This window comes from Accipiter gentilis, chromosome 6 (genome assembly GCF_929443795.1).
Source record: "Accipiter gentilis chromosome 6, bAccGen1.1, whole genome shotgun sequence".
Classification (NCBI taxonomy): domain Eukaryota; kingdom Metazoa; phylum Chordata; class Aves; order Accipitriformes; family Accipitridae; genus Astur; species Astur gentilis.
The window spans coordinates 23,713,581-23,736,872 of NC_064885.1; the positions used below are offsets into that span (position 1 = coordinate 23,713,581).

At 46.1% G+C, this 23,292-nt stretch overlaps 1 protein-coding gene across 1 annotated transcript in view; it reads right to left on the minus strand.

Annotated features, from left to right (window-relative positions):
* The window catches only part of EPHA4 (EPH receptor A4), a 107,451-nt gene extending 86,146 nt beyond the window's left edge, over nt 1-21,305 (minus strand). The window contains exons 1-3 of the mRNA XM_049803648.1: nt 21,168-21,305; nt 20,071-20,138; nt 15,004-15,667 (exon numbers count right to left, since the gene is read on the minus strand). Of these exons, the coding sequence (XP_049659605.1) occupies nt 15,004-15,667; nt 20,071-20,138; nt 21,168-21,258 (823 nt within the window). The 5' untranslated portion in view covers nt 21,259-21,305. The remainder of the gene's footprint in view (nt 1-15,003; nt 15,668-20,070; nt 20,139-21,167) is intronic.
* Between the last annotated feature and the right edge of the window lie 1,987 nt (nt 21,306-23,292).

Here is a 23,292-nt window from a genome sequence, read left to right on the forward strand (position 1 = left end):
TACCAATAACATAAGGGAGCCCATGAAATGTTAAAGACTTCAAAGGATGAGAGAGAAACTATTTGCATTTTGGGCCCAATCCAAAGCATATTAAAGTCAAGGGGAGTCCTTCCATTGGCCACAACAGATGTTCTGACTTGAGGAAGTTTTGATGCAACTTATTGACATAACACTAGACCAGCAAGACCACAAAATACACTTTCTGAAGGAACAAAAAGTTAACTTTGCTAAATACTGATTTACTACTTTTCATCAGGGCAGTTGTCAGCTTCTCCTGGGACAGTCTTTGCTGCCTCTCCTGCCATCTGCAGCGCATCTTTCTGTTACAATACCCCACATTCACTCCAGTTTTTACACCTACACATTCTTCTCTCGTTGATAGCTTTTAAATTCTTTCTCACTCTGCAAATACTTAACTTTGTTACAGCGTTATTTAATTCCACTAAAGTGACTTACGAGACAAGTACCTATAAAGGACAATATAAGAACTGCCAAAATATTTCTGATCGATTGCTACCTATAGAGCATACAGACATCAACTGCTTCCAGTCTTTGAAAAACTGCTAGTGGTTCTCACAACAGAAGTAAACTGCTAGCTGCTCTTGTCAATTTGAGAATAATTAGCTTAATCAATATTGCTTCAGCAATCTCTGTTCTATTCCATCAATGTTTTAGTGCAACTTTTCATTCAGCCTTAACATAATAATGCCTTCTACACCAGAGCAGAGAAAAAACCTGTTCATGTAAAGGATGGGAAGCACAATGGGTAAAAGGAAACAAGTGACTGGACTTGCAACAGTGCAGGTACCAGGTAGAGAAATAATAGCAAGTTTATTTAAATAAGCTTGAATAATTTATCCCATTTAGAAAGGAACATTTTTCCTGGCATGACCCAAAAAGAAAGGAACTAGTAAAAGGAGCATTTCTCTAGCACAAACATTATTAACAAATGCCATATCTATTCTATGCCACATTCTATGTGTCACCAGAAAGCAAAATCAAACTCACTGCAATAGAACAAAAAAAAATGTACTAGGATGTAGTGTACATTTTTCTTCCTTTCTATACTTCAAAGTCATAAGCACTCCTCATATTTCATGGTAAAAGGTTTTATTTCTTGGTTCCTGCAGCTCAGGTAATGATATCGTAACTCAAAGGTGGTGCAAGGCTCACTATAGCTCTGACCTCGTAAACAATTTTAACATCCCTTCTCCGCATCCCAACAGATATAGGACTGCACCCGAGCAGCCAATATCTCCTCAGAGGTACCTGTTTATTCAACGTGTAAGTGAGCACATGTGCTGCATATTAAAACCAACCTCTATGCAAAGTGAAGGTTTCTGTCTGCGTGAGGGAGGCCATCTTTCAACAAGCCAAGATAAATTTGCCAAATATCTGAGGTGCGTGGGAGGGAACGCGAAATTAAGCCAAAACACAGCACAGACTCACAAACCAAGGCACACAGCACCGCATCTGCTACACACATCTACTCTGGGCTTCTTGAAGTGTTAGAGACAGCGCGTTGTTTCAGAGCGATGAAAGCAGTACTGCTGCAACGGGGGCGGAGGAAGGACCCAGACGGAAGCAGCACTTCTGCTTGCCTTTCTGGGCAAGCCAGTAACAGGCAGAGCTCCTCGTGGTTGCTCCACAGCATCCTTGCCATACCACATCGTTACCACAGGCTCAGATAAGGAGGGAACACTAAGGCCAGTAAAATGGAGCTACGAACCTTGAACCTCATATGTGGAACCACGATCCTTTGGAAAAGCCAGGGCCTGTTCAGTGTCACTCTGGCTCTGCAGGGGACTAGAACAAACTGATAGAGAGACATCTAAGATGCCTAAAGAGGGTTCTGGTTAGCTGAAATTAGTTGGTTAGCCAACTGGAAAACTGAAATGCAGGGAAAGAGCTCTAGCAGCCAAGAGACCTCTTGGGGAGAAAGAGGTCAGGAAACTGCACAATCAAGTCTCTATTTCTAGGTCAGACCTCAAGAGCTACCTTACAGATGTAAGACAATGGTGATCCCATGGCAACTGTGACAAAGCGTTTACCACAAGAGATGAGGCTGGAGACGACTCCAGTTAGTCTACTCCCCTGCCCCACAGGAGGATAACCTGTACTTAAACCATGCTACTAGATGTCTAACTAACTTATTCTGAAAATCCTCCAGTGCAGAGATTCCCCCACATCCCCAGGCAATCTGCACTGGCACTACAGATCTCTGTGATTATGAATTTTTTTTTCCCCTTGGGTCTACCCTAACCTTCTCTTTTTGCAATTTAAGCCCATTATTTCCTGCCCTGTTACCAGGTCCATCTTTACAGCCAACTTGTACACACACCTCTGGTTAAAGAGGAAAGGTGAAAGACATTTCAAGGTATCTTCAACTCTAAGCAAGTCCAAACTTTGAAATCCTTAAAGTGAGCTGGACAGTAAATGCTAACATAGGCAGCAGGTATGCCTTAGTCTCTTAAGCCTGCATGAGGACTATGAATCCATTAATCAAGGTCTGGACTAGTTAAAAAGACACCACCTAGTATTTCAATTATTTCCTTCTGGAATAAGGCCAAAATACACTGGTTGACATGAATAGGTAAAACAGAATCCACTACTTTCTGAAAAACCTCTTTGAGGAACAAATTGAAAAGTACTCCCTTAAAGGAAATTTATTTCCCCTTATCACATGTACTTATTTGTAATCGAAGGTCTGCTTGCAAGATTCATGATGCTGAGCTCAGGGCAATAAACAATTTATTTTGCGAAATCACATACAGACTGAATGAAGATGGAGGAACTACAAGCTAATACAGAAAGAAGAGGCAGGTCAAATAAGCACTGAGCTATCTTGGTAGTATCTCTATAGAGCATCAGTAATGCTTAATAAAATTAATTTTATACCAGGCTTCTTGTTCTTCAGAAGGTTTTTAGTAAAAAAAAAACAACAACAACAAAGTATCTAGAAGAGGACAGGGGTTATCCTCCAAAACCAGCTGTGGGGTCCGACTTCCTATTTCTTTGGCACAACTCACCCATAGCCTCACCACTGTGGCTGACAACTTCCCTATACAGAATCAGTCAGGGCAGTGGCACCAACCAGATCCAAGCCTCCAGACTGTGGAAAAACTCCTGGTAAACATTAAAAGCCTTTTTCTGATACCTGCCAACACTATGGCTGGGGAGAGGAGGAGCTTTCATCTTTTTCATCATAAAAAGCACTAGGTAAATTGCCAGAGTATCACATTTCCATATTTGCTTTAGATTATTTTATAATGGGCAAATTCAGCCCTCCGCTATACTTCGACAACCCCTACCAACTCTGTCCAAGTGACCTAAGCATAATATGTGACCCAATTGCATTTTAAAACCCAAATAAGGTTCTTGCACTCTAAGCTGAGGCAGGCAACTTTTTTCTTTGCCCTACCCACAAGTCCCTGTGACACAATACTTCTGACATATTGCAAATTTCTGAAGAGTTATTCCTTCCAAACAAGTATCTTCCTTGTTATTTAGCTGGGCTGAAGGGCAGTTCACCATCATTTATGACAGAGGCACAGAGACAAGTGAAGAGCAATTACTCAGCATTTGTTAAAACAAAGGCCTCGCCTTTAATAATTGCACAGTCACATTTCTTTGTGCAGGGTCAACCAGAACTCCAGAAGGGAGACTTGCTGATTGACACAAATATGTTTGTATTTCGAAGGGCAAACTACAAAGTCAAATAAAAGGCAGTGTTTGCACAAGAGTTAACTTAGCTATTTGGCATTCTCAAAGAGCTCAACAATCCCATGGAAAATTGTCTCTCCTTTGCTCTGCTACATTTTTAACTCGAACTTTAATACAGGTGTATGAAGAGGTCACACTACCATGATCCCTGCAGAAGGCCAGCTAAATGCACAACCACAAGAAAGAGGAGTTAATAGTGACCTTTAAAGAAGCAAAGCAATACGGTGGGCAGAGCTCCTCCCCACTAGTATCCCCACAGTAGGCTGGCAGCTGCTAAAAACTCAGCACAAGTTAGAGCTACAGGGGTCCTCTGATTGCGTGGAAGGGCAAACCAATGTCCAACTAAATAGGAAAGACAGAGAGGAGACCTCCTTTCCCATACTTTCATACCCCAATAGCAGTTCATCTTGAACTAAAAAGACCAGCTCTGCACAGTGACTGTTCCAGTTCAGCCTAGCGGGAAGGAGATGCGATACTTAATAAGGCCACATACTGCTCTTGGGACTGCACCATTCCTGTTAAGACAAGGGCAGCTCCCTGCAGTGCTGGATCAGACCCATGGTGCATCTCCTTCAGCCTCCATCAGAGCCAGTGCTGCTCCTCCACAGTGGACAATGTCTCCTGCCCCTTTCTGCAGCCAGGCAGCTGCCCTCCTTGGCAATGCCGTGGCCATGCTCCTTTCCCTTCTGCTGCCGCTCCACACTCTACTGCAAGTGACTGTAGGTGGATTTTGTTCTCCTTTCTCTCACAAATCAAAGTGCTCTATCTATCCTAAAGCTATAAACGGGTGCTTTCACAGTGCCCACAACCCTTTGAGCTCACTTTCCCAAGCTATTGGGTGTGTTGAATTCAAGGTTACCAAGTACATTAATTCTGGGTACATTAAAACTGGGTACACATTGCATGTCTTCAAAGAGCCTCCAAGAACTTTAAGGTGAATCAACTAAATGGATAAAGGATCTGTACATGGGTAGATTCAGCCAAAAATAATGGAAATAGTCTTGCGGGTGATTAGCGATGCACCTTAAATTATACACACTGACTTCACCTCTTTAGCTGGCTCCTTTCAACTTTCCTCCCCACATAGACAGGCCTTTGAACCTCAAAGCATTACAAAACAGTGTACATTATCAGCCACATCTATATGTATGCATGCATACCCAGCACCCACTGAAGTATCATGTCCAAGTATTGGATCCAGTATTTTAATCTTGCATGGATTTTCAGAAGCAGTCGAAATTTGGGTAAGCCTGACAGAACTGCATCTGGGATTAGCACTGGCAGACAGTTCCTAATGTACCATCAAAATGACATCAGCAACAAACTGCAAAAAAAGTTCTTTCACATTAAAGTGTAACTATTGCTACTCTGAGATTAAATATTACCTAGAAAGTACTCTCATTAACTGCACAGTCCTTGATTAATGAGCAGGTGGAGTGCATATAGGGACCTGGTCCTGCTGTCAGCTGTCTTATTAGCTCTACCCTGCACACTTCTGATCACCACAAAAATAAATGAGGAAATCCAAGAACTAATTATCAGTGGACAAAACGTGTCAACCTAATAACTGTGTTACAGTACTTCAGAGATTAAGAGGAGGTTGGCAGATGCGCAAGATGCAAACACTGAAGCCACTAAAAAGAAACTGCAACAGATTTCAGCTATCTTCTAGCATCTCTGGTGCGTGAGACCACAGGAAGTCTATTTCAGAATGGCTCCAATGCAATTTTGACTACTGCAATCGTTTGTTCATTGTTTTAACACTGATGGATGCAGGAGGAATGTTCAATGTTAACCCCACTCCCAAGGAAGGGCAGGGGGGCTCCCTCTCCCACCAGGGCACAGACACTGAACACTGCCCAAAGGCCCCACGGAGGCCTTCATCAGACAGCACGAGTTTGGCACCAAGAAAGCCAGGGGCAGGGGAGAGCAGCCCACCCAGAGCTCCTGGAGGGTGCCACTGCATGTTTGAAGGCGCATAGGCTAGGGCTGCAGACCACACACTGGGGAAGCCAGAACCATCTTCTTCAGTTTGTCGGCAAACACAGTTCTATCTAAGCATCTCCTGCTATACTTATCCAGCAGCCGCCACTGCCCCCAAGCATTTCTGTGAAACAGTAGGGACTACCCACTCACCCGCTTTTTAATTTGTGTTTACTTGTCTCTTGAAAAAGCCCAAAGAAATCTTTTACACACACCAGCTAAGTACAACAAAACTGAATACTCCAGCATCTGAAGAGTTCAGGCAACTCATGCTTTACTATTGATCTCCTATTTCTCCCAAAACTTTGGTTCTAATCTTCTCCATAATTACACAAGCTGCCTGACCTTTCCAAAGCTATCAATTCCCCCAAATCCATTTTCAAATTGCAATCCTTGAAAGACCCTGGGCACTGAATCAAGCTGTCTCGGCTTGGTGCAACCCCCGCCGCTATTGATGGCTTCCCCGAAACACACGGGTACAGCTGGCCAGACCCGGAGCAAGGGTTCCCTGGACCCAGCTCCGGAGGAGAGCAGGCGAGGGGAAGGTATTGATCCGGTCCTTTTAAGATGCTAATTTGCCCAGTAGCTCCTTCAGTCATTGCTAGGCTGGACACTTCAAAAGGAAACTGTTTTCAAAGCACCGATGTCTTTTTCAACTGCAGAAAACACTTAAAACTGAAAACAAATGAATTCAAGCACCAAGTTCACAGAAGCCTGGTCGGTATTCTTCAGCTCCCCAGACAGAGATGTTTGATGTATGGAAAGACAGACTTGTTAATTAATGCTATTAAAATGTGGCCTGGCAAAAAGCCTCTGGGATTTAAAATGAGAAAATCCACACCCTTTAAGTGCACACTTTAATATAAAGATAGCCTGTATTAATATAAAAAAAATTCCGCCATAACCTCTTGAAGTGTTCCACTGATTTCCCCCACCGCCACTTCTCAGAAGTAAAATGTAGTTAAAATTAAATTTCTGTAATTCAATTTCTATTATTCAGCACCAACACTGGAGAACATTTGCACCTTTCTTAGCATTGATAATGGGAAAAATAAAGCTGATTGTTCAATTCCTTCAGACCGCTGAGAACGCACAGCAAAGGCCAGACAAAACCCTTGGTGTGACAGAGGCATTATTAAAATATTTCAGAAAGCAGCAGCGTTATTGACTAACGCATTTGCTACCACACACGGTCTTCAAATCACTGATACAATGCGAGGAATGGATACAATGACAGGATTTAATTAACAGTCTGTGGAAGTACTGAAATATGTTACATACACAAGATTTGCAAACAGAACAGAGATCAACTGAGTGTTTTGCATCCATGTTTGTGGCTCACATCAGGCTTCTAGTAAAACTGGAGACGAGCTGTGAAAACCAGGGGTGCTCTCCAAGCTAAGGGTGATAATGAGTTGTAGCTCTGACCCACAGCATCTTACCCTGCTTTCAACAATTAAAGAGCCAAAAACCTGAATTTCTGTCCAAGCACGTCTCTATTTCCAAGGCTGAAGTCAGCCTTGGTCAGCAAGCAAGAACTGAACCCAGAGGAAGGAAGAGCCTCAGCCACCAAGCTCAGCCTGCTCCTCTGGGCCCTGGCCCAGGGCAGCTGCGACCCACCGAGCCGAGCCCCGGCTGCACCTGTAGCACCAGCCAGCCCCTCCACACTCACCTGCCCCCACGGCAGGAGGGAATCCGGGATGCCGCTGGCCTCTAACCCATGGCCCTGGGGACAAAAAGCCCATCGGAATCCGCAGGAGAGCGTAGGCAAACAGCAGGGAGCCGACTGTCAACCTGACATTGGCTCTGGAGTGGGCAGCATCATCAGAGCATACTTATTCACAGAAACAAGGCATGAAGAGATAACACCAGAAAACATGAACAAAATGGAACTTGTTTCCTTGCCGCTAAATTGTTAGCTTTATGGGACTTCATGCTGAACGGTATGAAAAAAATCCAATTTGCTTTGAAGCGCATTAGTCTAACATCCTAATTATTGTTTACATTGCCATTTGCCTTCTATTAAGAATTGAATAATTACCCAGCGCTCTATAGTTTAAAAATACAAGCAAACAGGATTATCTGGGTAATTAAGACACTGTACTGCAGCTTTGTACTGTGGCTGTACAAAGTATTCACATATACCAGCAGAAGCAATAGTTATTGATTGCCTTAGTTCAAGTGGTGTTTTAAGGAGTTCCAGCGCGCAAGATGGGTAACTCATTAGAGAAAGGTGACCAATGCCTTTTGACAAACACGGAGGGGAAGAAGCTATCTTACAGCCAGGACACTAGACCAAGTCTTCCCTCTGCTCTCATCTCAGTCACAGACACCCTGTATGCCTCTAGGAAAGTTACCTAGTCTTCCTCCCTCCGTCCTCCAGCCACTGCAGCACAAGAGCATCCCTCCTCCTCCTGCCCAGGAGCCACTGCTTTGCCCAGCCTGCTCAAACTGCAGCCCCTCTGCAGCTTGTGCATGCTGCACCAGGCCCACAGTAAATACGAGGCCTGTTTCCAAGCACATCTCTTTCAGTGTGTTTGTAGAGATGAACTTAGTTTTACAGATTCCTTTAGTGAGATTTCAACCCACCCATCTAAAAAACAAAAACAAAAGTAGACCAGCAAACTGAGTTTCTTCTAGGCATCCATGACTAAATGAGCCAAAGCAAATATCAACTGTACAGTATAGCTTTTTTTTTTTTTTTTTTTAAACCTTAATAGCCCATCCACATTGTACTTTAAACAGCATGACCTCCCCTTCTGGGGAACTATTAGGACAAAAGCAAAGTTTTTGCATGTTCCTTTGTTGTTTTAAAGAGCCTTTCCTCCATTTAATTACACCACCAGGTTTCACACTGCGCAGTTTACTACCCCTGTGAAATTACCTTCGAGTTAAACACTAACTGGACATCCAACAAAAATGAAACCCCCCCACAACCTTGTTTTTCCTTCTGGTTTCTTACAGGATATGCCCCAACAGAATCAGGGTCCCAATTTCATACTACTGATTTATAAAGACACAAAATGAAAAACAGTACTTTAAAGAAATACAGTAAATTTGTGCAGCATGTGTTCTAACTTATATCAATAAACCTTTCAACAAATCCATTTTGAACAAGCCTGTGTTTGGGGAGCATTTAACGAGCCTCAGCTTTATTTCAAGCCAGAGGCAATTTTAAGTAAAGTTGAAATAAAGAAAACTTAAAAAGAAAACAAAGCCACTAAAACAAAATAAAATATGGGTTCTTGTGTAATCATGAGGCTTAAGAAAGCAGAACTTTTCTCATGGATTATTTTCTTTCGATAAATACAGCAGTTCACTTGTGCATGTTCACCCAAGTACTACCAGCCCCTTTTCGCCTTTGTGCCAAACTACAACTGTAGGCCAAGCTCATTTCTGCTGCTAGGCCCGCAAAGTGAGGGGCACTACACCAGGGCTAAGCAGATCAGCTCAACACATAGAAAATGTCATAAAATGTATTGCTTTTCGATGCACATGCATGTGTGCACACTTATAGCACAGGGGGATCCCACCTCCCAAAACAGTCATTCCCCTAGTTGAGGTTGTAGCTACAGAAGGGCTTCATGGTCACTCGTGAACACCTAGAGAAGATGATGCCCAAGGGCCTGCAGCCCCACCAGGCATGAGCGATGGCACTCCCTGCATCTCCAACCATCGTTTTGCAAACAAGGCCAGGATTTCAGAGCATAGCACTTTCCTACACGCCCACTTGAAGCAAGCAAGTAGGCTGCAGAGACTGGGGAAGGAGTGACAGCCATAGTCAAGAGGAGACCTCAAGACACAAGGAGCACACTGTGCAAATATTACACTATCTCTTAAACAAAGAGATCAAAAAAAAAAAAAATCAAAACAGGAACCATGTGCATAAAATCCAAATCTTTGAGCCCTGCATAAACAGGAGATTTTGGCTGGCATTTCCAAAGGAAGCTCTTATCTCCTTTGTGAAGTGGGGAAATGGGTGTGCTACTTTGCATGAGGGTGTATACAAAAAAAGATGTAAATGAGGAATTTGCTGCATGCAAAAGGCAAAGCGGCCAACAGCTGCCAAGCCCCATTCACAAGGAGAGCTTCCTTAGTCTCCAACAGGAGGAAAGAGAAGGGAACCAACATGTTTGCTTCCCAGGGAGGTGAAGCAGGCTCTGAATATTCATAAAATGGCCATTTAGTCATGGGAGTTTTAATTGTCTCTGATTCACAAAACTGTGTGACCTCACCTGCTCCCCACATGTCAAAAGGATGTGGCATAATGGGACGAAACCAGATAAGATATTTATCTCACAAGTTTGGGGGGCTTTTTGATGCAGTCTCAAAAGACTGAAGTGTACTGCTGAGCATTTCTTTAAACACTTCTCACAAGCACAACAGAGACCAAGCTCAGCAGAGCGTATTATTAGACAGATAATAACCCTTACCCAGCCAAGATCTAAATACTAAAGTCATCACACACAAGATGAGTTGTCTGGAAAGATTTGGGTTGTCTTTTTTTTTTAAAAAAAAAGACACACACTTTTGTTTTTAAAGAACACACAAAAAACAGAAGACAGTCTATATGCCCCACAAAAGACTACCCAGACCTGCCATGAAATTCATACCACCACAACATCTCATCTGGCTTTGATTCCGAGGACCATGCTTTTTACTGGTAACACACAGAATGAGGCCCGGATATTGCTCTCCTGTGTACCAGCACAAATTTTGTCAGGAATTCAGAAGGAAGCAATCCCAGCCTTTCTCCAAGTGATACACGAAGGGACAACTGTTTGACAACCGCAGCTCGACTACTGAGGGGGCCAGAGAGGAGAAAAGCAATATAGAGCCTGCAAGGACATTTAAATGGAGATTTTTAAATGCACCAGGTGGTACAAAAAACAGAGGGAGCAACCCTTCGAAGATCTATTGAGCTACATGAGAATGTAACATAATCAAATCACTCCTTCAACCAACTAAATTTGGTTCAGACAGACTGTGTTTCAGTACTGCTCCCATGCCCCTCATGGTAGCTTCCTTCTTCTCAGCTCCTTTTAAAACATAACATGTTGAGTCTGTGCATTTTTCCCCCCTGCCAAAAATAATCAACATGAAAAAAATCCTTCTGAAATCTCAAATCAGTGCAGTTTTAGTCACCCTTCTGACTACCCTTTTGTGCAGCCAGACCATTCATCAGTGTTATCCTGACAAAAAAGGTTGTCTGACTAAAATGGGAAAGTACACACAAATTGCTTCACTTCCCCACCCCTACAGAACCCACCATCCAAAAATCTTATCACAGAAAAAAAAATATCATTAGACTGTACCCGTCTGATGTAAACTGAACTGCTCTCTCAATGATCACAGCCACTCTTCAAAGCCTCTGAGATAAAAAGAATCTTATCATTCAAATTACTACTTCTTAGGGATGCTCTTATCAAAGTTTGAAGGAAAATTCTAAAGCCAGCAGTGATATGAAACCAGGACTGAGCCATATTTAAATGACATTGGATTTTCTGCCAATTGGCCAATTCACAACTCAAAAAAGCAAGTGTAGATGAAGACAAAGCTGTTGGCTCTCATAACCTTTACAATATCACAGTAAAAATCTCAACTGTCTCACATATTTATACTAAATGGCAGGTCTAAAATTGAAATTTGTAATTTCACAGCATCAAAATCATCGCAGATGGCTACAGTCTATTGCTTCTTTAATCTGTCTTTTCTCCCTTCCTGCTTGTTTTCCCTCCTCCCGAGTTAAAAAAGATACATGATTTATCATAAGGAAATCATAACTAAATCCAAACCACATAATAGTAATGTGTAACAAAACAATTTACATAACAATGAGGCATATAAGTGAATTTTAAAGTTACCTTATGTCTCAACTTTGCCCTAAAGCACTAATTACCTTAGCCTTGAGATGTGCCACTAGTTGGGATACTCATGTTCTATCAACAATATTCCATGTTTATGCTCTCCTAAATGCATAGCCATTAACACGGGAAGTTTGGGTGAGAATAAACAGTAATAACAAAAACAGCAGCAAATTAGGATTTTTTTAGCATCCAGTTCACACGTACAAATTCAGCTTTAAACAAAGAATCAGCTGAATTCTTTTCAGAAGAAATATTAGGTAAGCTTACCTAATATTTCTACTGATCAGGACCAATTTTGTGGAACCACTCCTGTGACACACCTGTGACACTTCCCAAATAAACAGGGATTAAATACTTGGCTTCCTCCCCTTCATACCCTGGGTTTTTGCATATATACATATACATACACACACACACGGGTGTTCAGTAAGACAATTATTATCAATAAAAAGTCAGCTTGGAAAAAAAAAATAGCAGTCAGAGGAAGGACAGGGTTTTGTCATCATATTCAAACACCTCCATGCCACCGACACATTTTTTTTTAAAAAAACCCGTTCAAGGTCAGAGAGTCATTAACTCCCACTACAGGAACCACTTTAGATGTGAAGTGGCTTCCCATTACGCTTCCCACACACACACACACACACATACATCGGAAATTAAACAAAAGCAGCTCAAAGAAAATGTATTCTTTAAAAAAAAATCGGAAGGAGCTTTTAGGGCAACCCAAGCACCAACTGGTCTATCCCAGCACTGTGCGGCAGGGGGCGGGTCCCAGGAGAGGACAGGGAGCTCCGACATCTCCCATGGATCTCCCAACAAGTGCAAAGCCCCACCGGCCTAAACTATTTCTGCCCACCAAGCTTTTGTCAAACATTTAAGATCTTAATCAATCCTAACTCTGACACTAGGATCACAGAGGAAGATGGACGAGGAAAGGGACAACCTCTGACCTTTCCTTGTATTTGTCCTGCCACAGTCAACCTATTGAAAAACAATTAAGGTGGAACCTGCTCACCAGCTCCAGTCCCAGCCCTGCACTCTTTCACAGCCGTTCCCAAACTCAAAGTCTCTTCCCCCACCCCCAATCCTCTGTACCAAAACCACAGGAATCCTCCTCACTTCATCCTCCTCCTCCCCTCCAAAAACCTGCTGGAGCAGAACGTTTGCTGAACTATGAAGTTAAGTGGGCTAAGAAAAGGCGAAGCCTCATTCAGCAGTGTCAAAGGCCAAACTGCTTTAGCGGACTCGCTGGAAACCAGAGAGCAAGCTGCATGGTTCTGGTAAAATTCATGAATTCATGAAGAGGAGGTTCCCGGTAAACCGTTCTGGCTGGAAAATGGCAAATGTGAGAAAAGGAAACCACAAACAACCGCTGATGAATTGGGTTTAGCGCTTTCAAATTACATGCTGGCTCAAATCCTCTCAAAATGACTACTACAGGCCAACTTCACCCCGGTGAGCCCAAGAGACAGAATGTTTCTATCTCCTTTGTAAATACGGCATCACCTGATCTTCCTTCTACTTGGGAAACAGAGAATTGGGTTTCCTGAGCCCAGGCTTCCCTGGGTGCAGCTGAGAGCTGGTATGTAAGCTGACATTCATCCTCAAGGCCTGGTCCAACACCACAAAAATAAATTTAAAAAGCATCCAACTATCACCACTGCCCACCAGCAAAACCTCAAGAGATTTCCCTTGAAGAACACAGGATTTGTTAGGCAATTAGCTATCATGTCTGGGCCACTGACACTGAAAAATGGTAGATGTGTGTCAGAGTGACCCAGTACTGACCTAATAGGCCTTCAGAGAAGGCAGAGTAATCTCTGTGCGATAAACCCAAGATGCTTCCCCCCCCCCCCCCCCCCCCGCCATTCACTTCCTCCTCTCACAACCCAGGCTGTAAAGTTGTCAAGAAGCTTTGCCCAGAAGTTACAGCTATTAGAAAGTAACAGCATCTCCCCAGCCACCAACGGCTCTCCCAAGCAGCACCCAGTCAGTACCACAGCCACAGGTTCACATGTTTAATGATACACAGGTTTTCAAGATTTCATCTCAAAGGATTTAGAAAACAAAAAAAAAAAAAAGAAAAAGGAATTTACCCCAGGCAGGATGCCCCATCATCATGCCACTCATCTTTCAGGTCTCTCTACATGGTAATTTTGTTGCCGATATGGCACACTTAGGCTTTTTCCACATAGCAAAAACACTAGAAATTAAGGCTAAAGTTTATACTTGGCGCTTCTTTCCTGCCAAAGCTTATTTCAATGCATAATAATGAACTTAATGTTGACTGTAAATTATCATTTAAAAGAAATCAAGTAAGACATTCAAAAGACACTGTTCTCTTAGGAGTCTAGCACAAAAGCAGTCAGTTACTTGCTCTGCTATCTTGTTCTTAGTCTCAAAATGAAAAAAAAGTTACCTAGTGAAAAACACAGCAAAAAGATGTGAAGCAAAGACATCTGGCTCCAAAGAACCTTTTCCAGAAACATGGCTCCAAATCCACTAAGGAGTAGAGCACCTTCAATTCAGCACCCAGCAAAATTAAGCCCACTGACCTGTGCAAGAATCCATTTAAGTTTGATCTTAATTTATGCTTACATGAACAAGAGTTTAGAAGAAGCTGAGGCTAAAGATATTTTATTTATAAACTCCCTTCTCTCCTTCCCTAACCTTTTACAACTTCTTTTTCCAGAGAGGGAAGTGAAGAGAACATAGGTATTGAGTTTTTTTCTTTTTAGGATAATCTGGTTTTTATACAAACTCTAATCCCTAATTCTGCAGCACACAGGATGGTGTGTGTGGGATGGTGGGGTGGAGACTTTTAGCATTTCTAAGAGTATCCTAGCACCTCTATTATTAAACTAACAATGGAGACCCTCTGAGAAATGAAAATATTTAACAAAGGCAGCAGTGTCAAATATCAAAGGGTATTTAGTGCTAAAAAATTTGCAACAAGTAGAACACCAAAGACTTCCCCTTCCCGAAGTGCTAAACTCCTGTTCCCCCACTCCTGGAGTGGTTCTTACCCCACTGCATTATCCAAAGGAGACTTTGCCAGAATTTCCTGTGCTTAACAAAGTTCACTTCAGAAAAAACTTGAAAGATTTGTCTCTTTAAACAATGGTAGCTCAACTGCACTGTTTTCCAGTCATTCACATTTTGGTGACTATTGTGAGCCAATTCAAATTTAGGCGCCTGCTAGAAAATGTGTTTTGCCTTCTGCCTATTACGGCAGTATCATTTGTTTTGTATTATATAATTCTTAGCCTTGCCACCTGGAGATATTGGACTTCTTCATTAAACTCCTCTGTCGCACCACATCCCACAGGGGCTGCTAATTACTGGCTTTACTCCATTTACTCTCATCTCCGATTCAAATATGTATTCAACTAAGCCCTAATGAAGAGTACAATACAGCTCATCCTACCTTGGCATTCACCATTACGTTCCTCATAGCCAGCATTGCATAGACAGTTGCCAATGGGCACCAGCCATTCGCCATCTGCCCCACAGTACATTTTTGGCACATCCTTCTCTTCCGAGTTGTTGACGCAGGAGCCACGAACCTCCACCAGAGAGGATGTATCAGCTCCAGTAATGGTGTCTGGAAACTGTGCCAGGTTTCGAACTGTCAGCGGGCACTTCTTATAGAAGACACGAACAGACACCAAAGCAATGCAGGCACCGACATCCTGAAAAGCCAAGTAAAATCCTTTCTTGCTGAGTGGTCCCACATCCCGTATCTCTGTATTCAGCTTCATGATCCTGTCACCAATGTCCACCTGGGTGAAGCTCTCATCCGCAGCGATGGTGTCAATCTTGGCAAACTGGCTTTCTCGAATAAAACGCTCCTTATCATTGTTTGATTCATAGTAATAAAGGTTGAAAGTCTCTTTGCAAGTTCCCATGACACCTGGCAGGCTGTTGCAGTCTCTTAGCGTGAACTTGATTTCAATATATACCCTTTGAGCCCCCTCACGGGGAATCCAATCAGTTCGTAACCAGTTATTCTGGCTGGGCTCCATCACATTGCAGACTTGGTAAGTGCGGATCGGAGTGTTCTTCTCATCCATAATGCTTACTTCCTCCCACTGCAAAGAGGGAAAGGGTAAGAAAAATATATGAGTATTAAAAAGAACAACAGAGCTTCACAGCAAGCATAATCTGCACTTTCACAACTAACGTGGTGATTGTATTTTTTCCATTACAGGAAAACAAACAACAAAAATCCCGTGCAGACCAAGCCACAACGAGGACCTCAACTACTTGGACATTAAAAGAAGAATCTGCTCAGGAGAAACAAGCTCCAAATCAAGTAACACCTTGAGGAGCAAGCATGTATTTATTTTAAAGGCCCTCTGAACCAATCCAGGAATGCTCTATCAACTGACTATGTTTATTTGCACTACAGTTCAGTCCACAGGGTCCTGCCTAGATCAGGGCTATACACAGCACTTCACAGACTCATAGTATAGCACTGACCTACAGAGTTTCCTCTGCGGCAGAGGAGGCAGGTAATGCATGGACCCCACCTTGCATGTGGGAATATCAAACAGTGAGATCGCATGACTTAGTCACACAAAAAGCACAGCGCAGAGAGAGTAACATCCATGTTCCTGGCATCACTACCACGTATTTTAAACTCTTAAGCTACCCCTTATTATTTCTCTAAGCTACCAACTACTTTCCTGGGCTAGCAATATCCCAGACACGCTCAAATAGTCTTTACCTTGGAGCTGGGCAGAAATAGCTGATTACAGAGAACTGGATCCTTGACTTGGGTGGCACTTAGAAATAAGACAACAGGTAAGGAGACAACATCATCAGTCTACTAGGAACACTGCCATAACTTTGCTATCCAAACAAAGTTTATTAGCAGGAAGGTGGGAAAAGAAGGAATATTACACATCTTGTCCTAGGGGAAATGTCAGGAAATAGCTAAATTCATATTCTCAAAAACCCAAAAAGGTTAGCAGAGAGGGCAAGTGCTGAAAGATAAGGGTAGCAGCATGCTTCAAAACTCAAACCCTCAACTACATCCCTCAAATCGAGTTCAGGCATCTTCAAAAGTGCCAAACTAACCAGCAACATAATTATAAAACAATAATACATGCAATCCAAGGAAAGAAGAGATCTGGCCCTGATCCAGTAGTTCAGCATGTTTTAAGGATTATCATAGACAGAAGAAAGTTTACCACAGTGCACTCCTGGTAGGGAGAGAAAGGGAAGTAGAGGCATTAGGGAGAGACATCTTTCCAGCAAAAAACCCATAGCGCTTCAGTATCAGAAAAATCCTTCTTAAAATAATAACATATTAGATAATGATACATTGTCTGGGTTTGCAGGCAATACAGTGGAAAAAATATAAAATAAAATAAAAATAAAAAATAAAATATAAAATTATAAAAATAAAATTATCCTTGGAAAACAGTAGTAACTTTGAAGAGACTTCCCAGAAGTGCTCTTCAGAACTCCTGAAGCTGTGGCTTTGATAAACAGAAGCCGCCTTAACATTAAGGGGCTTCTTGTATAATATCCTGCATTCTTCTCACAAGGGTTGCTCTTATGCAAGTGATTTTTACTTAAAAAGATTCCAGCTTAGCTGAATCCGTTTATAGAATGACAGTAGTTAGCACCATGAGTCACTAGGAGCAGAAAGAATAATATTTTATTTGCTGCCTAGAGATAACTGCAAATTAAGATGAAGGAGAGGGGGAAATCAATACTCAGCATGTCACTCCTTTTCACAGAAAAGGAAAAAAATATATCTTAAAAAGTCATCTATCAATGTAAAGCGTAGCATGGTGTTAGTAAGAAGACAGAGTTGTTTAATTTACAGCTGCCACAGAGCTAGTTTACTGTTACAATGTTGTCTTTATAATCCATCACTTTCCATTCTGCTTATCTTCAAACCGTCTACCCTACCTATATTGTGTGTGGTACAAGAGAGAGGAAGCATAGGGAAATAATACTTGTTGATGGGATTTCCTTTACTGCATTTACACAATGGAGGATGCTGCTAGAGGATTCAATAAAGAGACCGCTGAGGTCAACAGACAGACTGCAACTAAATCCAGCAAGTTTCAGATCAGGTTCTCAATACGCACTGTCTCCTGACAAACACACAAATATATAGAACTGGGTTTCTTATTTCATAGAGACATGTACACAAAACACACCTAAGTGCAACTTACTGCCAGAGTTGAAAATAACTGCAGCCCCAAATTTCCAGCCACTGTAAATGATTTGTAACTCTAAGTATGGTGGTCAAAGCTGTAACGTTTTGCTATCAAGCTGAAATTAGCTTTTATAATTCAACTCTTCCCAGAGTTTAATGATGCAGAGTAAAACATTCGGGGCACAAAACCTGCTTTTCAACTGTGAAATGCAAGAGTAAATCATTAATTACATTTATAATGCAATTCATTAATTCCTCCAGGGCTACTATATATTTGATTACTGCTAGTCACTGCTACATGACTGTTTATTTCCAGCCCTTCTTAACCACACAACCCTCACACGTCATGAACTCTGTGGTATAGATGTAGAAAAATACCTTTTTTAATAGACAGTAAGGCACACACAGTTAAAGAAAAACTAGCACTGAAGGACAGAATCTTTTCAGAAAGATAAAGGAGTTCCTTTCTGCTGCTTGAAATAAATCTACAGCATATGAAGTTAAAATAAATGCTTTCCAAGCACTGCATCTCAGAGACAGACCATGTACTCTTGAATTTTTCACTACTGGCTTAAAAATAGAACACACGTATGTAGGTTTAGTGAAACAAGTCACGTCTACAATAACAGAACACATCTTCTCAAGCTTGCATGGTGCTTTCAGAGAAAAAATGAGGAAAGAGGGGAAATCCGACATCCATTAATAATATACAGCCGTCCTCTGATCATCAATTCTACTACCGACTTGCTAAAACTTGTATTTTAGGTCTTGTTTCAATATACAGCATAGATATCCCTTGGAGAGCTGTGTGAAAGACCCCATCTCATTAACTAACCTTTCCAGGGTACAGGATTAACAAGGAAGCCCAACTCTCACCGAGATAGAGCTGTACCTTTCCACACTGTCAAAAGATAAGGGCAATTGCCTGCAGTCAGCAGTGAATGTGCACCATTGGTGCTGCCAGAGGCCTGCCAATCACTTCCCCATCCTTTGAAAAACCGAGTTTCAGGGACAGCACAGTGTGCTCAGGCAGAGCACAAGCCAGGACTGTAGTCAAGTTCACCCAGAACAACAATGGGGAGCAAAACAATCCCCCATTCTCCCATGTTATGGTTATTCAGAGCTTATGCATAATGCATCACTAGCCAACGCAACCTCGGATTCCTTCCACTCACTGCTGTTTCCTTAGCTCTGCTTCTTCTAATTACAAGCGGGAACGCACACAAGAAAGTAAATTTGTAGGTTTCCTGAAGAATCCAGGGCTTTGTTGTGCATGGGTCCTGATCTTTCAGCACTCTTACTTTCCAATCAGTTTGACTTCGTTACTTCTGCTTGAGCATACTAAGCTGCTTTACTCATTTTATAATGTTAACATATAAAAAAAATCTCAAATGCTTTTAAAGTTCAGTGTGCACTGCTGGCATTTTTCTTAAAATTGTTCACTTTAAGAAAGAAAAAGCCTTCCTAATTGCTTATTTTTAAAAAAATCCCAAGAGATCCCATGAAGTACAGTCTCACCAGATCCCACCAACTCCAAAGTCCAGTGTTCTCAGGAGTTCCCCACAGAGGCCCTGGGCACCCTGCAGGATGGGGCAGCACAGATGAGGGAGCAGCAAGGTGCCCACCCACTACTATAAAGCTAAATTAGTAGATAACTTGCCTGCAGCTCACTAAGCGAAGGGGCTCTAAGCCCTGGTGATGAATGTGTGAATCTCTTAGTGTCATCACATCACCATCGGGCCGTGAATTCAAGCAATCCCCTCTTACAACTGCCTCTTTGAAAAGTACATAAAAAGAAACTCCAAGGCATCACCATCAAGTACGGGGTGCTTCAGTTTATCTGTTCAGAGACCAAAACATACGATGTTTACACCCTGAAATAGGACAACCGTCCTGTCACACCAAAAAGTCTATCTTGTCTATTGATCCCTGCTCCTTCATCCAGAAATAGAACAGCAATTTTTTTTTCAGCTGAGATGACCCGCAGATATAATAATTACAGTCAAGAATGCCAGTTCAGTCACCAGATCGCATTTCTTGGTAGCATTTCAGTTTTAAATAGGCATCTAAGCCCATACCTCAACCAATCTCCTAAGTCCAAAACCTCTTTTCTGCCCTTTTGGTTTCCACTTCTTCCGTGACAGAACTATCCAAAGGGGGTATAAAGTTTCTCCAACAAAGAGTAATTCACTTGGTAAGCCAGGGAAGAAACCTGACCTCCTCACCACAATCAACAATAATCGAGCCATTAGGAGACTCTGAAAGTTACTAATCACCCCCTTTACCCTGTTGATCAGATAGCTGTTTAAAACTTACCCCTCCTTCCAGAGGACTTGCTATCCACCCCAGTTCTCCCTGAACTGATCTGGAATCCAGCAAGGTAACTGCAGAAAAGTACAAATAAAATAGATTAAATTCCAGCTGCCAAAAGGCAGTATTAAAATAAATCGTTTACCTGAGCGTTTCCATATGTGGGGAGCACGATCGCATCCACCTTCAACTTGAAGTGAAACGTTATTTCCGACTGCGCCAATACCTTAAATAATTTGAAACTCTGCCTGGCTCAGATCTGAGGAATCGCACGCCCGTTCCGCCGCGCGTTAAAGCCGCTCACAGGGCGCGGAGGGAACAGCGAATTCCCCCGACACCTCTGGCAGAAGGCACACAACGGTGCTCCTACTTCAAGGGAAAAAGCGGCAGCCTGCGCGCCGGCCGGCCCGGCCCGGCTCGGTGCGCTGCCGCGGCGCCGGGTACGCCGCGTTTTCCGCCGGCTGGCACCGGCGCAACCGCACGTTAGCGAGGAGTGGAAAACTGTTGCCCGTCGGGACCTCGGGAGCGTGGCCGGGCACCGGGAGACCTGGCGGGGGGCCTCCCCGACGGGGCCGGCGCCCCCCGCGCGGAGCCGCCGCCGATCCGTCCCGCAGGACGGGCTGCGGCACGGCTCCGGGGAAACGGCGCGGAGCTGCCGAGCGCTCCCGGGAGAACCGGTTTAATGAGCCGCCCTCCCGGCTCGGGGCCACCCCGGCGCGGCGGCGCCGCTCGCGGGAGCGCTGCGCCCCTGCGGGCCTGGCCTGGCCGGGCCGGGCCGGGCCGGCCGAGGGGACCGGCGGCGGCGGGCGCGGGGGGACGCGCGGGGAAGGCGGGGACCGCTCCGCCCCGCGACACCTGTGCGGCCGCCGCGGGCGGTCCCCCGGAGCGCCGCTCGGGCAGGTCGGCCGGGCCGCCGGAGGCCCAGCCACCGGCCGGGGCGGCGCGGTCCCGGCGGCGAGGGCAGAGGCGAGGCGGCGAGGGGACCGTCGCCCGCCGCCCGCCCCCCGCCCGGGCGGCGGGAGCACCGAACTTTCCCCCGGCGCCCCGCCGAGGGAACGCGGAGCCCGGCCACGGGACGCCCGCGGCGCGGCGCGGCACCTCACCTTCGTTGGCGGGGTAGACCCGGGAGCCGGTGACGGCCCCGCAGACGCCGACGAGGAGCGGGAGGAGGGCGCAGAACGGGACCCCGGCCATGCCGCCGCCGCTCCGGCCGCTCTATCCCAGTGGAATAACTGCCTACATGGGGCGCGCGGCGGGCGATAGACATTGCCAAGGGGGCGGGGCGCCGCCTGCCCGTCAGACCCCGCCGCCAATCGCCGCCCGCCCCGCGCCTCGCGACCCGCCCCGCCCCCGCCGCTCGGCGGCGCGGATGTGGGAGCTGGGAGCGGGGCCGGCCGCTGCCCCCGCGGGGGTCTGCGGGGTGGGCCGTCCCCAGCTAGCGGAGCGCGGCGAGCGGCCGCGGTCCCGCGGGGAGGGGGGCGCTCCGCGAGGGCCTTTAGCATTAACAGTGTCCGGGCACAAAAGAATGACAGGAAAAGGGGAAAAAAAAAAAAAAAAAAAAAAAAAGAAAGAAAAGTTGGGAGCAGCCCTCACGCTCTCCCCCGGTGCCGCGGAGCGGCGCGGGGAGCCGCAGGCGCGCCGCGCAGACGGACCTTCCCCGCGCCGAGCCCGGGGCAGCCCCGGCTGCCGGGAGCCTCCCGCCGCCCCGCCCCGCCCCGCCGCGGCGCCACCGTTGAGCAACAGCGCCACCTGGCGGGAGCGGCGCGGCCGGCGCGCCCCTCGGCGCCCGGTGCCCCGGGGGGGAGGGGCGGGCGCTGGGCCCGGCGGGCGGCGGCTGTCCCCGCCGGGAAACGGTTTTCCCAGCAACGCCAGGGGAGAAGCGGGCGGCTCAGGCGGACCGGCGGCAACCCCCGGCGGAGCTTCCCCGGCCGCAGCGGCAGAGGACGAGCCTCCCGGCTTTCCGCGAACGTGCAAATCGTTAACGCTTTCGTGCCCCAGGGCAGCAGCCGGGCGCGGGGGCGCCTAGGAAAAAGCCCGGGCTCGCAGCGGCTCCCTCTGAACGGCGGGGCCCGAGAGGACGCAGGCGCTCACGCGTACGCCCCGACTCCCCAGCTGTGTAGGGGTTCTGTAGATCGAGCCGTCGCCACGGTTCAAGGCAGCTCCCTACCAAGTAACGCCTGTGCTGGCCGGTGTCTTTAGGGCCGTGCAGAGGATATGCCTTTTAACACGAGGTACGTAGCTACGTCCCTGCTTCGGTTTGGACGCTTCGACCGTGAGACTATTTAAAAAAAAAATACTCCCTAAATGCGCATTTACAATAAAGCCATAGTTTTTAAAAGTCCGCCCAGTCCTCGGCGTATCAAGCAGCGTCCTTAAACGGTCGGTACTCGCAAAGGGGCCCCGAGGCCGGCCGGTCGGTCCGCCTGCCTTGCCTGCCTGCCTGCCTGTCAGCGGCCGCCTCCCCCAGCGGCACCGAGGGAACCGGGGGGTGACCCAGCTCCGGCGGGCCGGGCTGCAGCCGCCCCCGGCTCCCGACCGCCCGAAGCTCCTCCTGACGGCGGCTTGCCGGCTCCGGTAGGGCGCTACCGTTATCGCTGACGCTGCCGGCAGCCGCCCGCGCCGCCGTGGCTTCGAAAAGCTTCACGAACGGCCGCCGGTGAAGCGCGTTCCGCCCGCGGGCACTAAAACCACCCTCGGTTTTCACCGGAGGTACTTGGCGGTGACGCCGCCTCCGTTTCCCCCCAGACGAGCAAGGCGGGAGTGAGCGGCGCCACCCGTGGGTGCGGTCGCCTCGCGCCCCGCGCCTGGGCACCCTGTCCCCGCGGCTGGGGCGAAGCCCTGCTGGAGTCAGGCCGGGAGCCGCGCGTGTGCGCGGGCAGCCGCGGTGTCGCCCCCTCGGCACGGGCACACGCCCCCAGGGCCCCCCGGCAAGGCGGCAGTGCCCCGCCGCCGGAGCGGGGTCCCTCCGCCCCGCGCAGGACACCGACCCTTCCCGTCGGCATCCCCGCGCCCCGGCCGCAGGGAACAGCGGCCCGGCTCTCTAAAGATTTCTCTTCTGTCCGGGGTGAAACGAATTATTGCCGCCATTAACTTCAGTTTAAGCACAGAACCCCTGTGGAAGCTCGATTAGTTAAAAAAAAATTTTGAATCCATCTGAAAGTTTGACTAACGATTCTGCGCAACAGGAAACGTGCCTGCGGTGAATCAGCTGTTTTCTCTTTAAATCGC